Source organism: Rhodofomes roseus, assembly GCF_022264815.1.
Source record: "Rhodofomes roseus strain CIRM-BRFM 1785 chromosome Unknown C8Q71scaffold_12, whole genome shotgun sequence".
Lineage (NCBI taxonomy): Eukaryota > Fungi > Basidiomycota > Agaricomycetes > Polyporales > Fomitopsidaceae > Rhodofomes > Rhodofomes roseus.
This window is the reverse complement of record NW_025952968.1, coordinates 296,412-316,451: the sequence shown is the minus strand read 5'-3', so window position 1 is coordinate 316,451 and position 20,040 is coordinate 296,412. Positions and strand designations below refer to the sequence as shown.

The 20,040-nt window shown below is 56.6% G+C and overlaps 7 protein-coding genes across 7 annotated transcripts; 4 read left to right on the top strand and 3 right to left on the bottom strand.

The window, feature by feature from the left end:
- Nucleotides 1–633: 633 nt before the first annotated feature.
- C8Q71DRAFT_89218 (uncharacterized protein) lies at nucleotides 634–1,639 on the bottom strand. The gene is made up of 2 exons (XM_047928689.1): nucleotides 746–1,639; nucleotides 634–673 (listed from the first exon to the last, which is right to left on the bottom strand). The coding sequence occupies exon 1, from the start codon at nucleotides 1,521–1,523 to the stop codon at nucleotides 849–851; it is 675 nt and encodes a 224-aa protein (XP_047778015.1). The 5' UTR covers nucleotides 1,524–1,639; the 3' UTR covers nucleotides 634–673; nucleotides 746–848.
- Nucleotides 1,640–2,361: 722 nt separating this feature from the next.
- C8Q71DRAFT_709033 (cyclin) lies at nucleotides 2,362–3,762 on the top strand (the record flags this gene model as incomplete). Its single annotated transcript, XM_047920663.1, has 2 exons — nucleotides 2,362–2,634; nucleotides 2,695–3,762. 2 exons carry the CDS (start codon nucleotides 2,362–2,364, stop codon nucleotides 3,760–3,762), a joined length of 1,341 nt encoding a protein of 446 aa, XP_047778014.1.
- A 1,499-nt stretch (nucleotides 3,763–5,261) lies between these two features.
- On the bottom strand, nucleotides 5,262–7,523 carry C8Q71DRAFT_762874 (NAD-P-binding protein). Its single transcript, XM_047923955.1, has 12 exons — nucleotides 7,294–7,523; nucleotides 7,225–7,232; nucleotides 7,112–7,165; nucleotides 7,051–7,056; nucleotides 6,855–7,000; nucleotides 6,764–6,807; nucleotides 6,650–6,709; nucleotides 6,449–6,599; nucleotides 6,251–6,388; nucleotides 5,920–6,196; nucleotides 5,784–5,866; nucleotides 5,262–5,731 (listed from the first exon to the last, which is right to left on the bottom strand). Exons 1-12 carry the CDS (start codon nucleotides 7,328–7,330, stop codon nucleotides 5,473–5,475), a joined length of 1,263 nt encoding a protein of 420 aa, XP_047778013.1. The 5' UTR covers nucleotides 7,331–7,523; the 3' UTR covers nucleotides 5,262–5,472.
- Nucleotides 7,524–8,430: 907 nt separating this feature from the next.
- C8Q71DRAFT_709378 (uncharacterized protein) lies at nucleotides 8,431–11,058 on the top strand (the record flags this gene model as incomplete). Its single annotated transcript, XM_047920677.1, has 2 exons — nucleotides 8,431–9,121; nucleotides 9,182–11,058. The coding sequence occupies 2 exons, from the start codon at nucleotides 8,431–8,433 to the stop codon at nucleotides 11,056–11,058; spliced, it is 2,568 nt and encodes an 855-aa protein (XP_047778012.1).
- A 1,247-nt stretch (nucleotides 11,059–12,305) lies between these two features.
- Nucleotides 12,306–16,031, top strand: C8Q71DRAFT_762864 (chromatin remodeling complex protein). The gene is made up of 12 exons (XM_047923954.1): nucleotides 12,306–12,560; nucleotides 12,623–12,798; nucleotides 12,871–12,945; nucleotides 13,005–13,032; nucleotides 13,087–13,407; nucleotides 13,470–13,738; nucleotides 13,794–14,085; nucleotides 14,142–14,475; nucleotides 14,530–14,849; nucleotides 14,908–15,478; nucleotides 15,535–15,648; nucleotides 15,699–16,031. Exons 1-12 carry the CDS (start codon nucleotides 12,430–12,432, stop codon nucleotides 15,819–15,821), a joined length of 2,754 nt encoding a protein of 917 aa, XP_047778011.1. The 5' UTR covers nucleotides 12,306–12,429; the 3' UTR covers nucleotides 15,822–16,031.
- On the top strand, nucleotides 16,032–18,849 carry C8Q71DRAFT_762863 (transmembrane amino acid transporter protein-domain-containing protein). Its single transcript, XM_047923953.1, has 10 exons — nucleotides 16,032–16,553; nucleotides 16,609–17,129; nucleotides 17,182–17,306; nucleotides 17,359–17,493; nucleotides 17,544–17,633; nucleotides 17,685–17,895; nucleotides 17,948–18,106; nucleotides 18,161–18,240; nucleotides 18,297–18,324; nucleotides 18,381–18,849. Exons 1-10 carry the CDS (start codon nucleotides 16,481–16,483, stop codon nucleotides 18,762–18,764), a joined length of 1,806 nt encoding a protein of 601 aa, XP_047778010.1. The 5' UTR covers nucleotides 16,032–16,480; the 3' UTR covers nucleotides 18,765–18,849.
- C8Q71DRAFT_836327 (initiation factor 3) lies at nucleotides 18,775–20,022 on the bottom strand. The gene is made up of 5 exons (XM_047926441.1): nucleotides 19,825–20,022; nucleotides 19,669–19,771; nucleotides 19,228–19,610; nucleotides 19,045–19,176; nucleotides 18,775–18,992 (listed from the first exon to the last, which is right to left on the bottom strand). The coding sequence occupies exons 1-5, from the start codon at nucleotides 19,898–19,900 to the stop codon at nucleotides 18,952–18,954; spliced, it is 735 nt and encodes a 244-aa protein (XP_047778009.1). The 5' UTR covers nucleotides 19,901–20,022; the 3' UTR covers nucleotides 18,775–18,951.
- Between the last annotated feature and the right edge of the window lie 18 nt (nucleotides 20,023–20,040).

Here is a 20,040-nt window from a genome sequence, read left to right as displayed (position 1 = left end):
GCTGCGATTGGCGTGTGCGCGCACTGCCTGCGGCCACTAGAGGATCGTGCAGCGCCCGCCGAGAGATGTTCCTGGTGGCAGGGCGGTCTGCGGTGTTCTACAGAAGGACGAATTTGTAGGCAATGGCTTCGCTGCGAGTGGAAGCGCACTCGCGCCGACAGTCGCTCGCGGACGGGCTCTGGGCGCCGGACGCCCCAGGAAGACGGTGATGCGTGGAGGAGCTTGCGCGACAGCAGGCGGGAAGCTTACCTAAATCACCTATAGTGGCACAGGCGATCAGTCCGGCAATGCCTGCAGGCAGACAACGTGTTGAGGTGCACGAGCAAGAACCCATACACGGGCCAATAGGCACTGCGTCCGCTCTGAGATATCCGTAAACGAGAGCGAAACAGCCTGATACACGCCGCAGCGGTGTGTTAGCACTTTGCCATCCATACCCGACCACGTCTCAGCTCGCTCGAGAGCTTCAAGACTGTCTTCACCGTGAGCGGACAGTGCATCGTAGCCCCTCCTCCTCACTGACAGTGACACCACCACCGACAGCCTCAGTGGCCTGCTCGTGGTAGAGTCGAGCGAAGAAGCGGTCAGCGTGGGACCGCCTTTGCTCCTCGAAGCAGCCGCCTCCCCCTCCGTCGACTCGTCTCGCTCGCGTCTCTCCGCCCGACCCATACACCTAGATCCGGCACACCCGTCCGTAGTCTCTCATTTGTCCGACTCAGTCCCTCTCTTGGTCCACATCACCCACCTGCCAATAATATCAAGGTTCGCCATAATTCCAGTCTTTTCGTTGGTCCGTCGGCCGTCGCAAGAATAAAGAAAGCTAACTCGCAAACATTCTGAATGTGAGTTCACCCGTTGTCGATGGAAGGCTGGAAGGTGTGCGCCATGCGAGGAGCGGGTCGGGGTCGGCGACGATGTGAAGGCTGGATGAGCTGTGAAGAGCGCGGGCTCTGGTTCGACGATGCTGCGATGTCGATGTGAAGGCGGTGGCGGCGGTGTGAAGGGTGCAGACATTGCTGCGCGGATATCGATTGGCCGGGCTGGTGTGCTGACGGACGGGCAGACATTTTGCAGGGCTGAGCAGCGAGCGTGCGGTGAGCAGCACACTTGCGATGGCCATAGGACGACGTGCTGACGGTGCGGAGCAGGTACTGCACTGCGCACGAGGTGAGCGGGCGGATGGTGTACGTCACTCGCAGGGCGGCGTCGAGAAACGTGGGGCGTGGGAAGTCTGCAATTGCATATGGCGGGGGCCCGGGGCAGCGGCCCAATCTGGATCTTATCCTTGTCCGCAGACGCCGCGTGCCTCCGGCTCGCCCGGACTTGCCGCCAGCGTTCGCTCGTTCGCTCGCGTGGGCCTGCCTATTGTTCCCTTTTCCTGGCCGGTCGCCCGTATGTGCATTGCCGTCGCCGGCGCGCTGCCTGTTTCTTCCTGTCCACCCATCCACTCTCGCCCCTCCGTTCGCTGCTCCATTCGAGCCCCCGCAGGTGAGAGGGCCCGCGTATAAGACAGCATGATGCATCAGATGGGCGCGGGCGATCACGCCGATATAGGCATTTGATTATGTGGAACACGCAGCCGCTGCCGTCACATCGCGACCTTGTACATTTCAATTTCCGACTAGTTTCCGTTTGCATTTTGGATTGTTATGTGGCATTTGTCCCCGTGCAACCGTCCCGGCCGCCCGGTTCCCTCATAGCTCATTTGTCCACGCCTTCTCTCTCTTTCCCTCGTCGTTCTCGCCAGCCCCAGCGACTCACGACCTCCTACCATACTCACGAACCTCGACGCTGACGACCGTTTCCTCTCTCTAGCTTTCTCGTGTCCTTTCATTCCGTCCTGTCTTCTCCACGCACCGTCGTAGCTGTCGCATGATCACGCTCCCACCACAAGTGAGTCGTCTCTTCACATTTTGCCTCCCTGCCGCGCCTGGGGCATGTCTGGTCCACGCCTCGACGTGTGTCGCGGCGTAGGTCGCGTCGATCACACCGCGGCCAGAATCGGTTGCATAACGATCGGACGCACCGTCACCCTGCGCGACGTGACTGGAGCGCGAGAGGTGGCCGTCCCCGCCAGCTCCCGCCATCCACCGGCGGCGGGGGCCAACCGGACGCGGCCACCGCCGGGGTCGGTCTCCGCGTGTATGTGCTCGTCTCCGTTGAACGACGCCTCTCTGCTTCCACCTGCTGGCGGCCACTAGTGCAGCAGGAGGTTGCGCCCGCCTTTGTCCCTCTCGCTATTCAGTCATGTCTGGCTCGTCTGTGCATAGCGACTCGGAAGCTGACCGTGCCTCCACAATGCCCAGCAGCTGCGCCAATCTACCCTCGTCTTCATCGGTTACAACCTCACCACCGGTCGATATGAAGGAAGTCCTCCCCTCGTCCTCCCGGGCTTCCCGGCATTCCGCCTACCTCAAGAAGCGTCCCTCCCCCCATGGCGTTTCAAAGTCTCGCAAGCAATCGTCCCCCGTATACATACCTCTGGGCATGGTTCGGAAGACCCCGCGCGCTGTCAGGGCCGAGCTCCTGGCGCGAAGCCAGAAGCCCATCCAGCTTGTAATGATGCGAAGGGATGGCATCTACTTGGAGGAAGAGTACCGCGAAGAGATTCGTCGGTATATGCATGAACAAGAGGTCAGTAACCCTCACGCACGCGAGTGGCGTCGTGTGCTGAACGATGCCACTTCCTGATAGAGCTGCACGGCTGCGTCCATGCAATCAATGGACCAGCAACCGGAGATCAAGTGGCACATGCGGCCCTGCCTGGTCGATTTCCTCGTCGAAATCCACTTCACGTTCCGCCTACGTCCGGAAACCCTATACCTCACCCTCAATATCATCGACCGCTACGTCTCGAGGCGCATCGTGTATGTTAAGCACTACCAGTTGGTTGGCTGCGCGGCGCTATGGATCGCGGCCAAATTCGAGGACGCAAAGGAGCGTGTACCGTCGGTTACGGATCTGGCCCACGTCTGCCAGGACACCTACGACGAGTCCGCCTTCATCCAGATGGAGCACCACGTTCTGTCGACAATCCACTGGTCACTCGGTCACCCCACGGCCGAGGCTTGGCTCAGGCTCATGTGCTGTGGTCCGTGCTTCGAAGACATGAAAGTCCAACACGTCGCGCGGTTCCTCATGGAGATTACACTCTTCTATCGGGAGTTCTGCGAGTGTTCGCCTTCGACCATTGCCTTCGGCTCTCTCACACTTGCTCGGTATCTCTGCGGGAAACCGCGCCGCTTCTTCGAGGAGACGGAGGAATGTCTACAGGTCGTCGATCTCCTGGATCAGCGATTGTCGCAGCACGTCAACGAGGTGTCGAAGACACTGATCAAAAAGTACTCGTACGCTTTCTTCTCAAAGGCGTCGACAACGGTCGTGCAGTATTACCTTGAAGGCAAGCGGTTCCACCGCCCGCCCCTTGCGACGCTCCCGATGACGCCAATTCGCGCTTATACGCCCAAGACCTCGACGCCGATGAGCGTCTCGACAACGGCTTCGGATACGTCAGACGACATGCCGGTGACCCCGACGAGCCCGATGTTCTCGAGCGATGTCTTCTCGAGCTCGATGTTGTCGGATGCGATGATGTCTGACGACAAGGAGAATATGCCGTCGCCGACGTTCGAACCGGTACTAAACAAGCAGTACGTGGAGCCTACACCCGAGCAGTTCCTGCCACAGGACTACCTCAAGTTCGGCCGCACCGCTCTCCACAATCTGAACATGACATCACCCCGTACGGCGGCTGTCTCATGACCTGCCAACTGTACTCCTCGTTGTCGAACCTGGCCTCAGTGCGAGCCTGGTGTATAAGGTTGTAAAAGCTTTCCGTCGATCAGCAAGAACGCAAAATGTACCAACACTACCATACACGTCGATTATCGGCATATCAAGCGCAGTCTCGTCTCCCGCAATCTCTCAACATCATGCATGCATCCCCTTTCTTTGCAATCTCTTCCTCTCATCGTCTCAGCATCACATCACGTCGAAGCAGACGCCTGTACAAGTCGGGACGAGGTCGTCCTGGAGGGGCAACACTCTACGTTGCGCGACGTGTACGCAATTGTCGGTGTACGAATATCTCAAGGACAACTTCCTTTCCTTTGCCTCCGCCGGAGTCCCTCCGCGTCGTGTCGACCTCGTCGGCTTGTACGGGTTCCGGGCGCTCTTGTCTGCTCGTCCAACGAACTCTCCGTCAACACACTCATTGTCGGTTGTTACACTATGCACTCCTCACTCTACTGCGCCCCATCCGATCGCCTTACGCGATGAGCTCGACAGGCTCCCTATCCTTTTAACTCCCCTTTCGTTCTACTTTATTCTTCAGCATTATTGTACAAAGTCATTTCCCCGTTTCCTCCCCGAATTTATTTGCGGTCAGTCAGCATTCCCTTCCCCTTCTCCCCCGTGTCGAACGACTATTACATTCTTCCTCCCTTCCTCCTTCCCTAGCGTATCGTCAATGTTGCATCATCTCCCCAAGCCTCCGTACAACTGTCGTCTCATCACCGCACGAGCCTGAAGGGCTACTCATTATCCGCGCATCCGTCCTGTCCTACATTACGCAGTAGCATTCCAATCAATCCGATTATTATCAGACCTCATTCTCGCCTGAGACGGCTCACAAGGCGGTGAGAAACCTCGCGCAATCCGGATAGATCGGCGGGAGCCCCGCGCTCGGTATGGCTTAGGCTCACGTCCGCTTGCTTCGTGTGCTATGCAGTGATGCACGGCGCACAACGATCCGGGAACCTTCGCATGTCAGAGAAGGCTTCCACGTTACTAGGGTGAGCTAAGAGTGCATATGGGCGGAGACACAGCCCCGGGTGACTTTGTGACCTACGGAGATACTGTAACAGAAACGCACTCTAGGTCAGGTCCCGACAATTCGTGTGCGGGAGATATCAAGATATTGCGGCGCTGCCTGCAGCCTGGCACTGCTTGCGGACATGGGACCAGGGCCCGGGAGCGGGCCCTACCCGGCGCGACCGGTAAGTACTGAGTACTACTGAACAGGAACGGTGCAATCTCGATGAGGCTGGCCACCCTCGGAGCTCGAGCGCTCTGTCTCTGTCTGAGTGTCTTTGGGGTTGGCCGATGCTGTCGCGATTCACTCTCACCCGTGAGGTACAAACGCCTTTATGAATGAATGATGCAGGGTGGTGCGAACGATGGAACCCTTCGCGGTGAAATACATATGTCTCGTTCGCCGTATGTTGCCGACGCGCTGACCTGGGAACATTTCTTCGGACGGCTTGCACGTAAGGATTCTTGTCTAGGAGTGGTGTCAATGGCTTACAGTCCGAGGCGCATGCACGGTCAATAAGTATAAGTAATACATTGCATGTGAACATTCTACCATCTTCATGAGTACATACAACTGATCGCTTCTCCTTCAATATTTCAATGCTCATCAAGGCGCTACGCCGCCGTGACAGTTGTCCCGGTATGGCCGTGGTGGGACGCCTACTCTAGCGACCACTGACCGTCAGCGTGCTTGATATTTACGGGCCTCTTCTCATCCAGACTGATACGGCCGGCGTGCAAGATCGCAGTGGTCAGCACAGTGTTCGAGATCGTCGGCAGGCCATGGGCGTCGAAGTCGGCCGGCTGCACCTGCTCTGCGTTGACGCTGCGGGCAGCGTCAATAAACTTCTCGATGGACACGTAGCCGTAACCGCGCTGGCCGTCGAAGTGGCCGCTCTCGGACGGCGAATATTTCATGCTGATGTGACAACGTTAGCCACTGAAGGTGGACGGAGGAAGGCACTGCGCACTAGAAGGGGTTGTACCAAGCCTTCCCACTCTCATCCTGGACAATGTCGTAGCCACGGTGCGCTTGATCAACGTTGATCTCACCCTGTACGCCCGTTCAATATCCGCACAAAAGCCGATTGGTCAACAGATGCTAACCTTCTCCGCCATGTAGTACCAGTGCTGAGCGGAGTGCACTCCGGACTTGAGCGGCGCTGTCCACGACGCAGTGTAGACCGCCGTACCCTTGTGCTTTGAGCTGCTGAGGGACTGCCAGTCCACCAGCAGGGTGATCGTGTCCTCCGTCTGAGGTACGCAGTTGTACGGCTCGCCGGTAGCAATGCCAGTCGCCGCACTTGCCACGACGCGAGTCGGGACGGCCTTCCCTTGCATGATCCAGCAGTGGATATCGATATGATGAGAAGAGAGGTAATAGCTATGTCGCAATCATGAGTACTGACGCAACGACACGCGCCGCTGCTGAACTGACCTGATGTCAGAGTCCTTTCCTGCCCATGCGCGGAATGTCTCCAACTGGCTCTTCGGCTGACTCATCCATGCGCTGAAGAAGTTGAATTCACCGAGAGCGGCTGCACGCGCCCTGGCATCACTGTAAACGGGGTCGAACCTAGCGAATTACCGGATGGCCGTTGAGATCATGCGCTGTCTGAGTTTGTGAAGTACATACCTCTTGTGATGCTCGACAAAGCAGACAACGTTGTGCTTCTTGGCAAGTTCCACCAACTCAATGTGGTGAGGAAGTAATTGCACCGCAGGCTTCGTAACCAGCACATGGAGACCGTGCTCAATAGCATAGCGGGCAATAGGATAGTGCGTGCCTGGACAACGTATATGAGCGGCGAAACATTGGTAGAAGAATCCTACTCACTGTCTGGTGTGAAAATTATAACGGCATCACCCGGAGACATCTTGTCGATCGCAGTTATATCTAGACACGACTGTCTCAATTTACTTTCCACCATCCATCGAGAAAACAACTCACAGGCCCCTGGGTCAACCTTGTTCTCTTCTGGGAAGGCATCGAAGCTGCTTTGAAATGAGAAACGCTTCAGCAAGAAGATACAAAGGCTTACGTAGTATCCATGTCCTTGTAGACACTTGCGATGTTCTCCTGCAAGTGACTCCGGATAGCTGGGAATTTAGATCCGTTCACCCCGACCATGCCTAGCTTGTCGACCTTGCCCAGTCTCCGGAGGTCAAACAGAGTCAGTCCAACGACCTAACATCAGACTCAGCGAGGTTGTGACGTCCACGAGTATTCGTTCTTACCCCGATCTATGTGGATCGAACGGTGAGTAGTGATGAGCGCAGTTCAAAAATTGTGGCTTACCTTTTTGTCTGACTTCGAAGCACCCGAACCGGTCCATCCAGTGGTATACTCTCCCTGGTCAGTACAAAAGGGCCTCAATGGAATGTTCCAGTCCAGCACGAGGATGTACGCACAGTCCCACCTATGCGGAAATGAAAGTGTTCGTGAGCCTACTCGGCACTGGACAGTGCATCGTTACTTACACATCAACACATTGAGCTTCTTCATTTCGGTCGACATCGTGTTGGGCTTTCTACGCAAGGTGTGGTGGTGCAACGTGCGGCGGATGAACCCATCGACATCGTCGAATCCGTGCTATAAGTACGGCCGAGCGAGCGAAGTAACTCCTGAGCGACATCGACACCGAAGGCGGGCCGGGAGACCGCCGGCCCGCCGGCCCCGCCTTTGCCACCGCCCGGCGCCGGGATATCGGGGCCGGGCGGCGGAACCGTCTTCATTGATCATCGATCAACTTTGTTTCAACGATCGCTCCGAGGGTGCCAGCCTGACAGTCAGTGTGCTCGTGCTGAGCTTGAGTGCTATACGGTAGTATACCTTCAGCATATCACAGGATGTGTGCCAATCATTTTTTAAATGAGCCCGTGCAATTGGGGACGGATTCCAAGCCTTCCCACAAACCGAAAATACCACTGACAGAAGAATACGGGACGCTAATGTCCAGGTCAGCCTCGCGTCCAGAGCTGAAAATAGGTGACCCACGTCGATGCACTCAAGTGTATTACTCTAAGCGCAGTCGTGCGAAAATAGACTGTGTGCCAGTCGTGCTGTCAAGAGTGCTTGGTGGTGTTTATATACACTCAGTAGGACTCAAGAGTCGGGATCCTCCCCAATTGCCTCACCACGCCTTTGCTGTGTTGACCATTTCAGCTGGTACAGGGACACGCTCGGCAGCCAAACTCTTTTCTGATAGTGGCCACGCACTGTTCCTCCTCTCGACAGGGTTTTCGCGTGGAAGACTGGAGTCCAGGAGACCGGGCCATGGATGGCTGCAGCATTCACTGGCATGAGGCAGTGCCGACACCAGCGATGCTTCGATCTAGTATCGAGCATTCGATCGTCTTGATGCCGGCTATTGTGATTGACTGCATGAGTGACGAGACATCCGCCGCTGCTGTGACGTCGTCGACGTTCAACTGACTGTCAGTGAGTGCTTTGGCAAGAGACGTTGAATGACTGGATCGAAAAAGGCAGGTGCACGTGGCGGGGCATGCGGCCGCGGTGCGCCCTGACGCGAGGGCACAGTGGCGGACGGGTTCCACAGCAAACACGACGATAGAGCGAAGCTATGGCACGCAGCTTTGCTGCATGTTACCACTCTCATGGCTCAGACTTCTCCTCCCGCTCAGCTTTCCAAGCAGCCGGCTCCAAACATCCCCAATGCTAATGGCCCTCCCAATGTCACCCATTTCACGCCGCGCAAGGAATTCATACGCGACCAACGAGTCATTTCGTCCTTCGCCCTCCTCGCTTTGTCTGGCGCGAACCTCGTCCGGCTCTACAGCTTTCCTGGACCCGTTATATCCGCTTTCCGCCGTCTCTTTGATCAGCAGGATCTAATCGTGAGCGTCCGCGAGCATGCGCACAAGCACTTCTTCGAATTCGCGCTCGACCGGAGGCCGTGGGCAAGCCCAAAGAGTGTCGAGTCCGAGAAGCTCATTGTTGCCATCCTCGGCGCTGTGTTCCAGTGCGGTTACTCCTTTCTGTCTTCAATTGACTATGGCCGGGAGCCAGATGACCGCGTAGCTATCGCGTTCTCGAAACCCGTCGCCCTGTCCGCCCCGTCCACTTCAGGACCGCTTCCGTCTTCATCCACAGCCGTGCTGCCTCAGCCCACTCGTATCCCCTTCGCCATTTCTTTTGTCTCGCCAAGCATTCTACGCGTGGTAGACCCGCCTTTGGCTTCTACACCAGCCATCATTCAGGCTGTCAGAGGCTCCTGGCCTCTGGGTGTGGTTTCGGAGAAGAAGCTGGGCGATGCCACGTACCAGTTCAAGCTGAAAGGATACAAATGTGAGTGTTTCCTCCTGCAGTTCCGCAGGTGCCAGTAAACTTACGATACCGCCTCACTAGTCTTTCAAGAGGACAACTTCGCCGCGGACTCATTGCATCAGATCCTAACTTTATTATCGACTCTCGACACCCATGCTTTCACGCTTCTCACTTCGATGACCCTCACGAATCGTTCACGCAAACAAGACCTATGGATCTTCACGGGACCCGCCGACGGTCCTCACTCCGGGGAATCGGCCCAGTCCAGCCCTGCTGGCTCCAGCATGGAGTTGAAGGCAGAGAACGGCCCGTACGCCGCCCAGACGTCGAACGAGAAACTCGCACTCGGTGCGTCGACATCCAGGTTGAGTACGATACCTGCCGTCTCTTCGCCCTTGAATCCGGCAGTGGCGAAGGCCCTGGGAAATACTTTGCGGAAGGCAACGCCCAAGGTGAATATCCCGCTGGCCTTCATGGATGACGTCGACAGCGCTACCAATTCACCCGTCGAGAACAAGCAACACCCGTTCTCGAGTAGCATGGGCAGTGTGGACATGACTGGAGTTGGCTCTGGTCGGGGCAAAGGCGGGGAACGTCTCTCGCGATCGCCTGAAGTGTTCTACATGACTGGTGCAACTGGGAATGGATACATTAATGGACATCGGGACGAGCTCAACCCATGGAACGCTCCTGGCTACATTAAGCCTTCATCGCCGACGCCACCGATCCTGCCGTATCCCGCTTTCTTACAGGAACCCAATGCGCCACGTTCTCCACCGCCTCAGGACGCTGTTCCTCTGCTGTCGCACTCGAGAAACGCGTCCGTTGACAATCCGCCAGTCCCAGTTCCCCCCACTACACCTCCAGCGCAGCCTGCCGGCAGTACATCACCTCCATATCTCACCCCCCAAGTGCAATCACCCGCACCGACGCAGGCCTCACGGCAAGACTACTTCAGCGCCAATGGGTCGTTTCCTGACCGCAGCCAGGACAGCGTGAGGCGCGACAAGGACGGTTTGCCTCACGATGCTGCGCCAGACACGCCTCGTACGCCTACACCGCCACTACTGCCCTCTGCCGTGTTCCGCGACTCCGCGCTCTCTATCACCACCGGACGGACCTCCTACGAGATCCCGATCCAGTGGACTGGTAGGGACCCTGAGCCAGGGCGTACGACGCTCGAATGGATCAAGGAGGAGGACGAAGGCAAGCGGCAAGCCACGCCAGAATTCAGGGAGCGCCCACGCGAGCAGCGTCGTCCGAGAATGGAAAGAACAGCTAGCGGCCCCATGCCTGTAGGCGCCTGGGCCCCAAAGGACGAGCGTCGGTCGCATGACGTCGTTATTAGCATGCTGCCTCCTACCATCAGGGAGCAACCCAGTCAAGAACACGACGAACGCGCCCAGTTCACCAGCAAAGGCATGAACAAGCCAGCAGGAACAGAGCCGGCGACGCCGGAGACGTCGAGATCGCCCGAATCCGTGACGAGTGCCGGACAGAGCGGAGCGACGACGGCAGCGAGACGACGAAGAAGCCCAACGCGACGCGACACCGACGGGTGGGTCCTGGTCAACATCGAACGGGCAGGTCGCAAGGACAAGCCGTCGTCGACGGGTCGACAGGCGCAGAGCGTGTCCCCAGCACGTCGGGCCAAGTCGCCCACGCTCGGACCACCCACTTCGCGCCCTACGCCCCACAAACGCAGCAGTTCCGACTCTCGCGTCCAACACTCTCCGCAGCCCCAGGCGCAGGGTAGCATGTCTGCTGCGGCGAAGGCGATAGTCATCATCGATGCTGTCGGCGCGAAGGAGAAGGAACAAGAGAAATCGTCGAGTTCTGGATTCAGAAAGATATTCTCGAAGAGCCGCGACAAAGGCGAGTCGACGGCTAGTCCTCCGCAGCGCCGTGTTGACCTCGTCGGTGTATGGAACAGGCTCCCAGGGATGAAGAGGATGTAGGCCAGGACAATACGGTTTACAACAGCTATCGATTGCGGACAACGGTTATATTTATTGAATAGACTGGTGAGTATATGCTCGTCTTACATAGGTGATGTCGTCGCTGAGGTAGATCATAGACCTCACGATTATGACCTGATTTCGATCGCTTCGCGCGAACGGACGCTATACCTCTCTTCGTTGTATCACGATATCCCGTACTGACACTTGTAATACTGACGAGGTGCTGGTCAGCAGCGCCGTGACGTTTGGATTACCCCGCTACTGTACAGTGTAGATTGTACAGTTTGAATTGATTTACAAGTTGTATGCCTTACGTCGGATTTGGTCATGTCGTCGCATCGCCTGCTAGGTGCCGAAGATGGGCCACGGTGGAACGTCCCCGGGCATTGACTACGATGCGAACAATGTCTTGCCATACTAGAAGAACAACTGCGTCAAGTCTGCGACCGGCGCAAGTGCCAAGCGGACGCGCAATACTCGAGCACGTGATCGTTCCGAGACAAAAGCTGAACAGTAAACGACTGCAGACCAAGGCCCGCCGAACGTGTGAGGCTGTGGCCCGTCGGTGAGCACAGACGAACTGTGTTGTCGCGAATGAACACGACGGTACAGAATAGTCAGCTCTACAGCTCGTGCGCAGATAGAGGGTGCAGAAGTGGAGGCGTATGACATCGACGTGCCTCACGCGAGGCTAGGACTCGGGTCCGGCGTACTACAGCAGCTGCCTGACTGCAAATAGAGGAAACAGCGAAGGAACTGCGAGTGGACAAAGAACGTACGATCAGATGGATACCAACCCAGGGCACGGGGACATAGACGGCGGTATGTTATTGTCGAGGCAGATGCCTGCGCGAACATCGCAACTGTGGCTTAACCAGCTGTCGCCATACTGGTATTGAGACGCATGACGGAGTGAGCCAGCAGTAAGTAGAGTGGCCAAGTACTCCCCGTATGAGGCTTGGACACATGGTCTTTGTTGGAGTACGGGGAAGTCGAATGCGAAGGCCTGAGAGTTCCCCCGGAGGCGGCACATGCGGCCGCTGACCGCGGATGCACCGAAGGCGACGGGCGGTAGCGAGGATGCTGCACGGGCTGTGGGGGGCTGCTGAGCGTGCAGACGGATTGGGAGGTGCGAGGAGGGCCGGGCGGTGGTGGTGGGAGGTGGACAAGAGAGAGTCTGAGTGTGAAACGGGGGAGGAGGGTGGCTGAGCGTGGCCATGGCCGGCCTCGGGAGACGCACTACAGCAAAAATGCAAGCGACCGCTTCACGCCCCCAGATCCCAACCAGGCCACCTGTCCCGCCGCCCTGTCCCACCCTCTCCTCACCCCCGTCCCCCGCCCTTTCCCCCGCGCCCTCCGCGTCCCAGCATGCCTACCTGCAGGCGCAAACGCGTGGTCCTCATAGAGCCCTCTCCCGAGCTCCTCCTCGCCGCAAAGGCCAACCCCAACAAGGAGGTCTACTTCCTCACTCAAACCGGCGAGATCTTCGAGACATACGAGTGCGTCCTGGCCCCACCCCCGTTGTGGCCCTTTGCGAACTTACCAACCGTGTTCCTACCAGAGCCTATGCCGCACGCATGTCATTCTATCGCCTCAAACACTTCCAATGTGAGGTCACAGGCAAGAGTGGCCTGGACTACTTCCAAGCCATGGAGAGTGAGCGGCAGGAGGCCCGCACGATGCATTCGAGGTTCCCGGATCCCCTCAAGTCTGCAGTGCTGAGAGCTGTTCAGTGGCGTACGTCCTGGCATCGCCGTCTCCTGCTTCCGAAGTACAAACTGACGACGCGTGTGGGCGGCTGTGCTTCAGAGGTAATGGGTCGCCTTGACCACCTAGTTGAAGAGGTGTACCAACGGTTCAAGGATCGCTTCTACACCAACGAAAGTATGTCTTGTGGCTCTGTTCCGTATGTCCCGCCACAACTGACTTGATCACCACCCCAGGGGTGCTTGTTGAGATTGAAGGCGAGAAGTGCGTCGAACTCTCCTTATGCCCCACGCATAGCACTGACAAGTACGACTGTAGATTTTCTTCTCGTCTCCTCCAGATCACCACACCTAAGGCCGCGTCTGCGCCGTCAACCTCGAAATCAAGCTCAAGTGCTGTAGCGTCTACATCTACGACTCCGTTGTCGGACGGGCCTCAGCCCTACCACAAGATTGCGGAGGACCTCAAGATCCCCGTCAAGGAGGCCAATGCGAAGGACGACCCCGCGAAGTACGTTTACAAGGTACAGATCCTCGACCCTCAACAACAGCCGGGAAGCAAGAGCCACGACAAGCATAAAGGCAAGGACGCTGCGAAGTACAGTGGGATGGTCATGGAAGTCAGCTGCGCCATCATGAGGTATTGTACATCCACTCTTCGTCGTGCATGTTGTTGACTGGTCTCTCCCGTTCATCTTCCAGCCGCGACCGGCTTACATTCTCGAAGTCCATCCTACGGCGGTTCATCCGCGACTGTGTAGACCGTGCTCCAGCAGTCGCTTCCCCTTGGACGGTGAAGCCGCCTATTGCGCTGCGGTATGGCGTCAACACTGTCATGCCCGAGGAGACGCGCCGGGGTGTGGACGCTATCAAGAAGGGCGAAACGGACAAACGGAAGAAGGTTTGGGAGGAGAAGGAAGGGCCTGCGACAAAGAAACAGAAGAAGATGACTGCCGCAGCAGAGGAGAAAGGTACGTCCACTGCTGAGCCGTCCCAACTCTATTCAACTCAACTAAGCATGCACAGCAGCTAAAGTCTTTGCTGCAGCGACGGAGAAGCGCGAGCAGGAAGCCCGTTATAAAGCCGAGAAAGCTCAGCAGGAGAAGGAAGAGAAGGATCGGCTCGCTGCCGAGAAAGCGAAGAAGAAACCCATCCGATACCCTACCGAGGACCTCGACGTCGTCCTCGGCGACAGAGAGAAGCGAGCGGGTATGAAGCTCAAACGACCTGTGCCCAGTCAGGTCGCTATGCCTTTCGGCCATGATTCCGCCACTAATGATTCATTCCTTATGGCCTGGAACTTCTTGGTTGTCTATGGGTGCGTCTCGTACAGCTGCGTGATGATTACCGTACTGACCGATCCTCTCCGACCAGGCAACCACTACACCTATCATCTTTCACCATGGATGAGTTCGAGGCGGCTCTCCGCCATACAGCCGTGGAACCGAGATGTTCGCTGCTCGCAGAGATACATGCTACGCTCATATACAACCTGCGAACAGTCCCATTCCAACGGCATAGCGCAGTCTTGTCCTTGCTCGAAGGGAAAGACGAGGCCGGTGGTAACGATGACTTGCTCCTGGGTGTGTCAATCGATCAGTTGACCACCGCCATGGCGGATGTTGGCAACAACTGGGAGCGCGCTCCGCTCCGGCATTCAGAAGGTCGGGACGGCTGGGAGGAGTCACTTGTTGGATGCCTAAAAGACGTAAGTTCATGTTATAGTACAGACCCAGCTCAGAACACTGACGGCGTTCTGTAGCACGCGCACTACGAGAACTTCCCTGGCTTGCGAGAAATTCTCACTAAGCTGTTGTTTGCTCCGGAGCCTGCTACCGAAGCGTCTACGTCGTCCAATTCATCCCCGTCGTCGAGTCCAGCACCGCTCGCTCTCGCTGTGTCGTCTCAGCCGAGTCTCCGGTACTACTCCCTCTCTGCCGCAGAAAGGGTAACCATCCTGGCCTTCATGTGCAATTTGGCAGTCTCAAGCAAGGCCATCCATGTCCACATGGAGCAGTGCGAGGAGCAGCTGACCGCCCTGCGCAAGGAGAAGATCGAGGTGAACAGGACTAAGAAGCAATAGTAAGTGATTAGCTGCTGTCAGTGACTGCCAGAAAAGCTGATCGGTTAACTCGTTCAGCTTGGAGGAGATAGGCGCATTAGGCGACATTAAGGCTGCTGAGGCCTCTCTCAATAGCAACGCTGCTGACCAGGATATCAAGATGCAAGACTCCTCTGATCTGTCCGATCTGCCCGGCTCTGACGAAGAAACGGAGCGGCGCCAGAAGGACACGCGGCGGACCGCGGCGAAGGAGCGCGAGCTTGCCCGTGCGAAGGCCGCGTCGACGAAGCAGGCTATCGCAGAGCATCGCCGACTCGACGAAGAGGTCAACAAGCTCGAGCGGCGCCTGGAAGGCATCGAGCGCGAGTTCAGAAAGCTCTTGGGCTCCGTGCGGGTCAAGCCACTGGGGAAGGACCGGTTCTACAACCGGATATGGTGGTTCGACGGGATGGGCGCGGCGTCGCTGGTGGGCAGTGGAGGCACGATACAGTATGGCACTGGACGTGTCTTCGTGCAGGGCCCGAGCCAGTTTGATATCGACATCTTGCAGCGGAGGGATGGCGACATCACTGCACGGCGGAAGATGGAGGAGGGCGAGGAGGGGATGCTAGGAGTGGGCGAGTGGGCGGTGTTCAATGACCTAGAAGAGGTACGTGGTGTGTCACCTTTGGCCTGCCTCGCTGAATCTCACCCTAGTCTGCCCAGTTGGACGAGTTTATAGCATGGTTGAATCCCAAAGGCGTTCGTGAGCTGGCCCTCAAGAACGCCTTCTCGAAATGGTGGTCGCATCTCGCACCCGGCATGCGCCGTCGCAGTGCAGTAAGTTCCTTTCGGACGTTGTACCTTCCTGCGCTTATCAATCTTGGTAGGATCTGGCTGCCAAGGTTGTCCAGCCCGAGGCACGGCGCAGCATGCGCACAAAACATGCAGGCGATATCTCACGCGAGCCGTATATGCAGTGGACCAACAAGAAGGCCGTCAACGCATCTTGAACGGTGCACCCGATCCGTCTTATATTATCTACACCATGTTTCCTCTCTGACGAGCACACGGCTTTAGTGTTCACTGCATGACATGTCACGAGTATTGTTTGGAATAGATTTCAATGTAATAGTTGCGCAATGCGTATGTACTGTACGCGCTTGATCACGCGTATGTCACGGGGGCGCGTCAGACCACTGGCGTGTCTCGTAGTCCGAGTCCGCGCGTACGCTCACTGGACGCGGCGAGTCTCTGCCCGCAAGCTCGCTGGTCGCGAGTGTTCTACTGCCATTTCCGCCGGGAGAAGGCACCAGCCCGTAAGACAATATGATCCTTCTCGGTTTTCCAGGGCGCGGCTATCTCGATGTAGGCGGGGCCTGCCTCCGGATCTTGAAGCTTCTACAATTTTCGGGCCCTGTGAACACACTCAATTCATTGTACTCTGCAATCGTCCCCGGTCCTTCATAGCGCACTCATCCTCCAGGCAAGCCACAAGGCCGCTAGCCTCTGATACCCTGCCCGACGGCATCCGCTCAAAAGCAACGTCATTCGACGGTGCATCCCCGATAGCCAGCTATCTCCCCGCTCGCTGTTCCACTCTGATAACGAGTTTGCACGACCATTCACGACCTCAGCCTCGACGGAGGCGACGCACTCAACACCATCTGTTATGTCTTCAATACCCTCCGAGATGAGCTTTCGACCACGCTCATTGTCGGGAGTGCGGGAGGTGATCGAATCGTGTGCGTACTCGCGCATAATCCTGACGCCGCAGGTGCAGTGGCTCACACTATGTAGACCGACGCGCGCAGGAATATCTGACAGACTCTGTGTCTGCCTCTGGGACCTCCGATGATGAAGATTTTCTGGAGCCAGAGGAGCCAACCATTGAGGAGGAGGACGCAGAGGCCGAGGCTACCCGCGAGGAAGAACAGCCGTTCGACGCTCTAATGAGCAACCTGCAATGGGACGAAGACCTGACCCCAGGTACTTCCGGGCAACCCACCGTCCTGAATAGACGTCCCTTCCTCTTGCCGCACAGGACCTCATCCCAGACCACCGCCATCCTCATTGGCGCACCCTCTTCACAGACTCCAAGGGCAGAGGAGCGCACGCCTCTTCTGAGGACTCCGACGGATACGTCCTACCTACGACACCCAGAAACCGGTCCGCCCTCTATTCAGACGCAGGCAGATCGAGATGTTCTTGCTCCCGGGCGAGTTATGTCGCGGCGTCCGTCGCAAATGAGCGTCGGGCGCGCTCGCCAGACAGTCGGCAAGACCAAGACCATCTCAGGACACAGTACATACGGCCAGACGGTACTGCATCCACTTGCCATTGTTGCGTCCGTTTCTGATATCCTCGTGACAGCTGTTCAACGCAATCGCTATCTTGCTCGGGATAGGAATGCTGTCCGAACCTCTGGCATTTGCGTATGCAGGTTGGATAGGCGGGACAGTCATCATTATCTTCTATGGTTGGATTACTTGTTATACGTGAGTCATGTCCCTACCTCCCTTGCGCAGCCTCTGAATTGGCGTCGCGCAGCGCAAAGATCCTCGCCCATATTATTCTGGATGACCCGAGGTTACGATCCTACTCTGACATCGGAAAGAAGGCATTTGGACCGCGTTCAGGTCCCTGGATCAGCGCAGTGTTCTGCTTGGAGCTCTTCACTGTTAGGTGGGTGCCAGGATACTTGTCTCAGGGTTGACGTCCTCACGACAATACAGTGTTGCATTGGTGACTTTATATGCGGACTCCCTACGCGCAGTCTTGCCCACATATTCTGCGAATACATACAAGCTGATTGGTTTGATTATGTGAGTTGCCCTACATGATGTCTAGTGCCGCACGGACTGACATGGACGCAGCCTGGTACCCACAACGGTTTTGCCTCTGTCTGTCCTATCATACACATCGATTCTAGGCATCCTCTCCACGCTACTCATCATCGCAGTAATGGTGATAGACGGCCTCTCCAAACCCGATAGTCCCGGTAGTCTTTGGGAGCCCGCGCCCACGAGCTTGGGCATTCGCACTCCATTGCATCTAGGTTTGGCTTTTGGGCTTTTCATGGCAGGCGTGAGTGGCACTTCGTTGCCCTGCTGTTCAACAATCCTGACACTACGGACAGTTTTCTGGACATGCGGTCGTGCCTTCGCTTGTGCGAGATATGATTGACCCGTCGCAGTTTGATGCTATGATCACTCAAGCGTTCACAGTGGCGACCGGTATTTACGGTGTCATCGGTGTCGCTGGGTACTTGATGTTCGGAGACGCGGTCAGTGAGGAGGTGACTATCCATGTCTATACCAGAAAGCCTGTGGAGTAACTGACGCCTCCCCAGTTCAGCCAAGATATTGCGAAATATAGTCCATTCCCTGTACTGAACAAGATTGCCCTTTGGGGGCTTGTCCTGGCTCCTCTGTAAGCCCTATTGCCGGACGTAGTTCCGTACTGCCATTGACATAGTGTGCATCTAGGTCGAAGTTCGCGCTTGCAACCCGTCCAGTGAGTGTCTCCCTGTGTGAAGTATTTCGCCGCTTTACTGACGACACTTCCAACAGTTGAACCTTACACTGGAAATGATGTTGGGCATCGACAGCGGCAGTGGCATGCTCGACGATCACGGCATCAAGGCGCCCTCACAGGACCCAGAAGCTGCGCGGTCAACGTCAAAACGCCATCGCGCACGTCATGGTGCGCTCACAGCGGTCGAGCGGGCACTCTTCACGCTGTGCTCAGTTGCCGTGTCGATATTCGTGCCTGACTTCAGCGCGATGATGGCGTTCCTCGGCGCATTTTCGTCCTTCCTGCTGTGCGTTATCGGCCCGGTGTCAGCCAAGATTGCGCTAGCGGGGCGGTGTGGATGGTGGGACGGTTTCTTGCTCGTGAGCGGGATCATCATGGCCACTTGGGGGACGATAGCATCGTTCTGGTCGATGCAGTAGTGGACGCATTGATGTACAGAATTCTTATGTCGTGTACGATCCAGTAGTACTTCTCACCTGATGCACATGTCATTTGTGAGCTGTAGAGATGATTCCGTAGCGGACGTTCATGCTCATCACAAGCAAGCTTCAAGCATTGTCAGACCACAGAGCGTTATCTAGCGATACAGCGAGAGTGTACAGTAGGTCATGCAGTCAAGGTCGCATGAGAGATGACTTTTGCGAGCTCTGGAGGAGACGTTATAAGGATGGCGCTAGGACCGCTGTTGAGATGACTTACGAGGCAACTGGATGTACTCCTGCACCACAGTTGACTGAGGATTGTTATCGAGGTTTGGCGGCACAGTAACGACACCCGACACAGCGTCGATTGACCACCCGAGCTTTTCGATGTAAGCGGTCAAACCATCGCCTTGGAGCGATGTCAGTGAGGATTCGATGACACTATCGCGAAGATCCATACCTGAGAGATCAAGGTAAGAACTCAGCCGTGCGCTGCCTATCCGCTTGAAGGCCGCCTTCACCGCACGGATGACGACGTCGCGCACAGTGTTCTCGAAGCCCACGCATTCGACGGTATAGTTGTCGCGCAGCGCCTCCGCCTCGTCGGAACGGTACATCGCCCAGAAGGCGGGGAAGCGACATTGTTGGAGGAGGTTGTAGAGGGTGGTAAGGATGGGGAGGAGGGAGGGAAGCGGGTCAGGCTCGTCAGTGTTCTCTTTGACTGGCCGCTCGTCGAGCAGGGAGAGGCAAAGGTTGAAATCGGGGAAGGGGGACGAGGTCAGAGCCTTGATGAGTATGTTGATGACAACGTCAGGGTTGTATAGGTCAGGGTTGAATTGGTAGCTTTTGTAGATGTAGAAATGAGTAAAGCTTAGATCTGGAGGACGCGGTATGCACATACAGCTTCAGGATGGCGAGGTTAGCAAGACAGTCGTACTCCTCGCTCCTGATCTGGTGGTAGAGATAATCCTCGAGGATACCGACATTGTTCGGATTGTAACGGTCTAATCCCCAGTCAATCCTTCGACCTCTTTTCATGGAGACTAAAAGCACTCACCAACACCGGATACAAGGTTCTCGATCAAAGGTGTTCTTGTGGGTGGTGAGACCCAGGTCGATGCGACGGTAGCCATGTGGTCCTTTGAGTTGACAGAAGTCGAGATCTTCAAAGGTGCAATTCAGTGACGAGACGAGGGGAGCAGGCAGGCGACGAGGTGTTTGCCAGTGGCCACAAATCGGCGAAGCTCGAGAGGACAACTTTTGCAAATGGGCG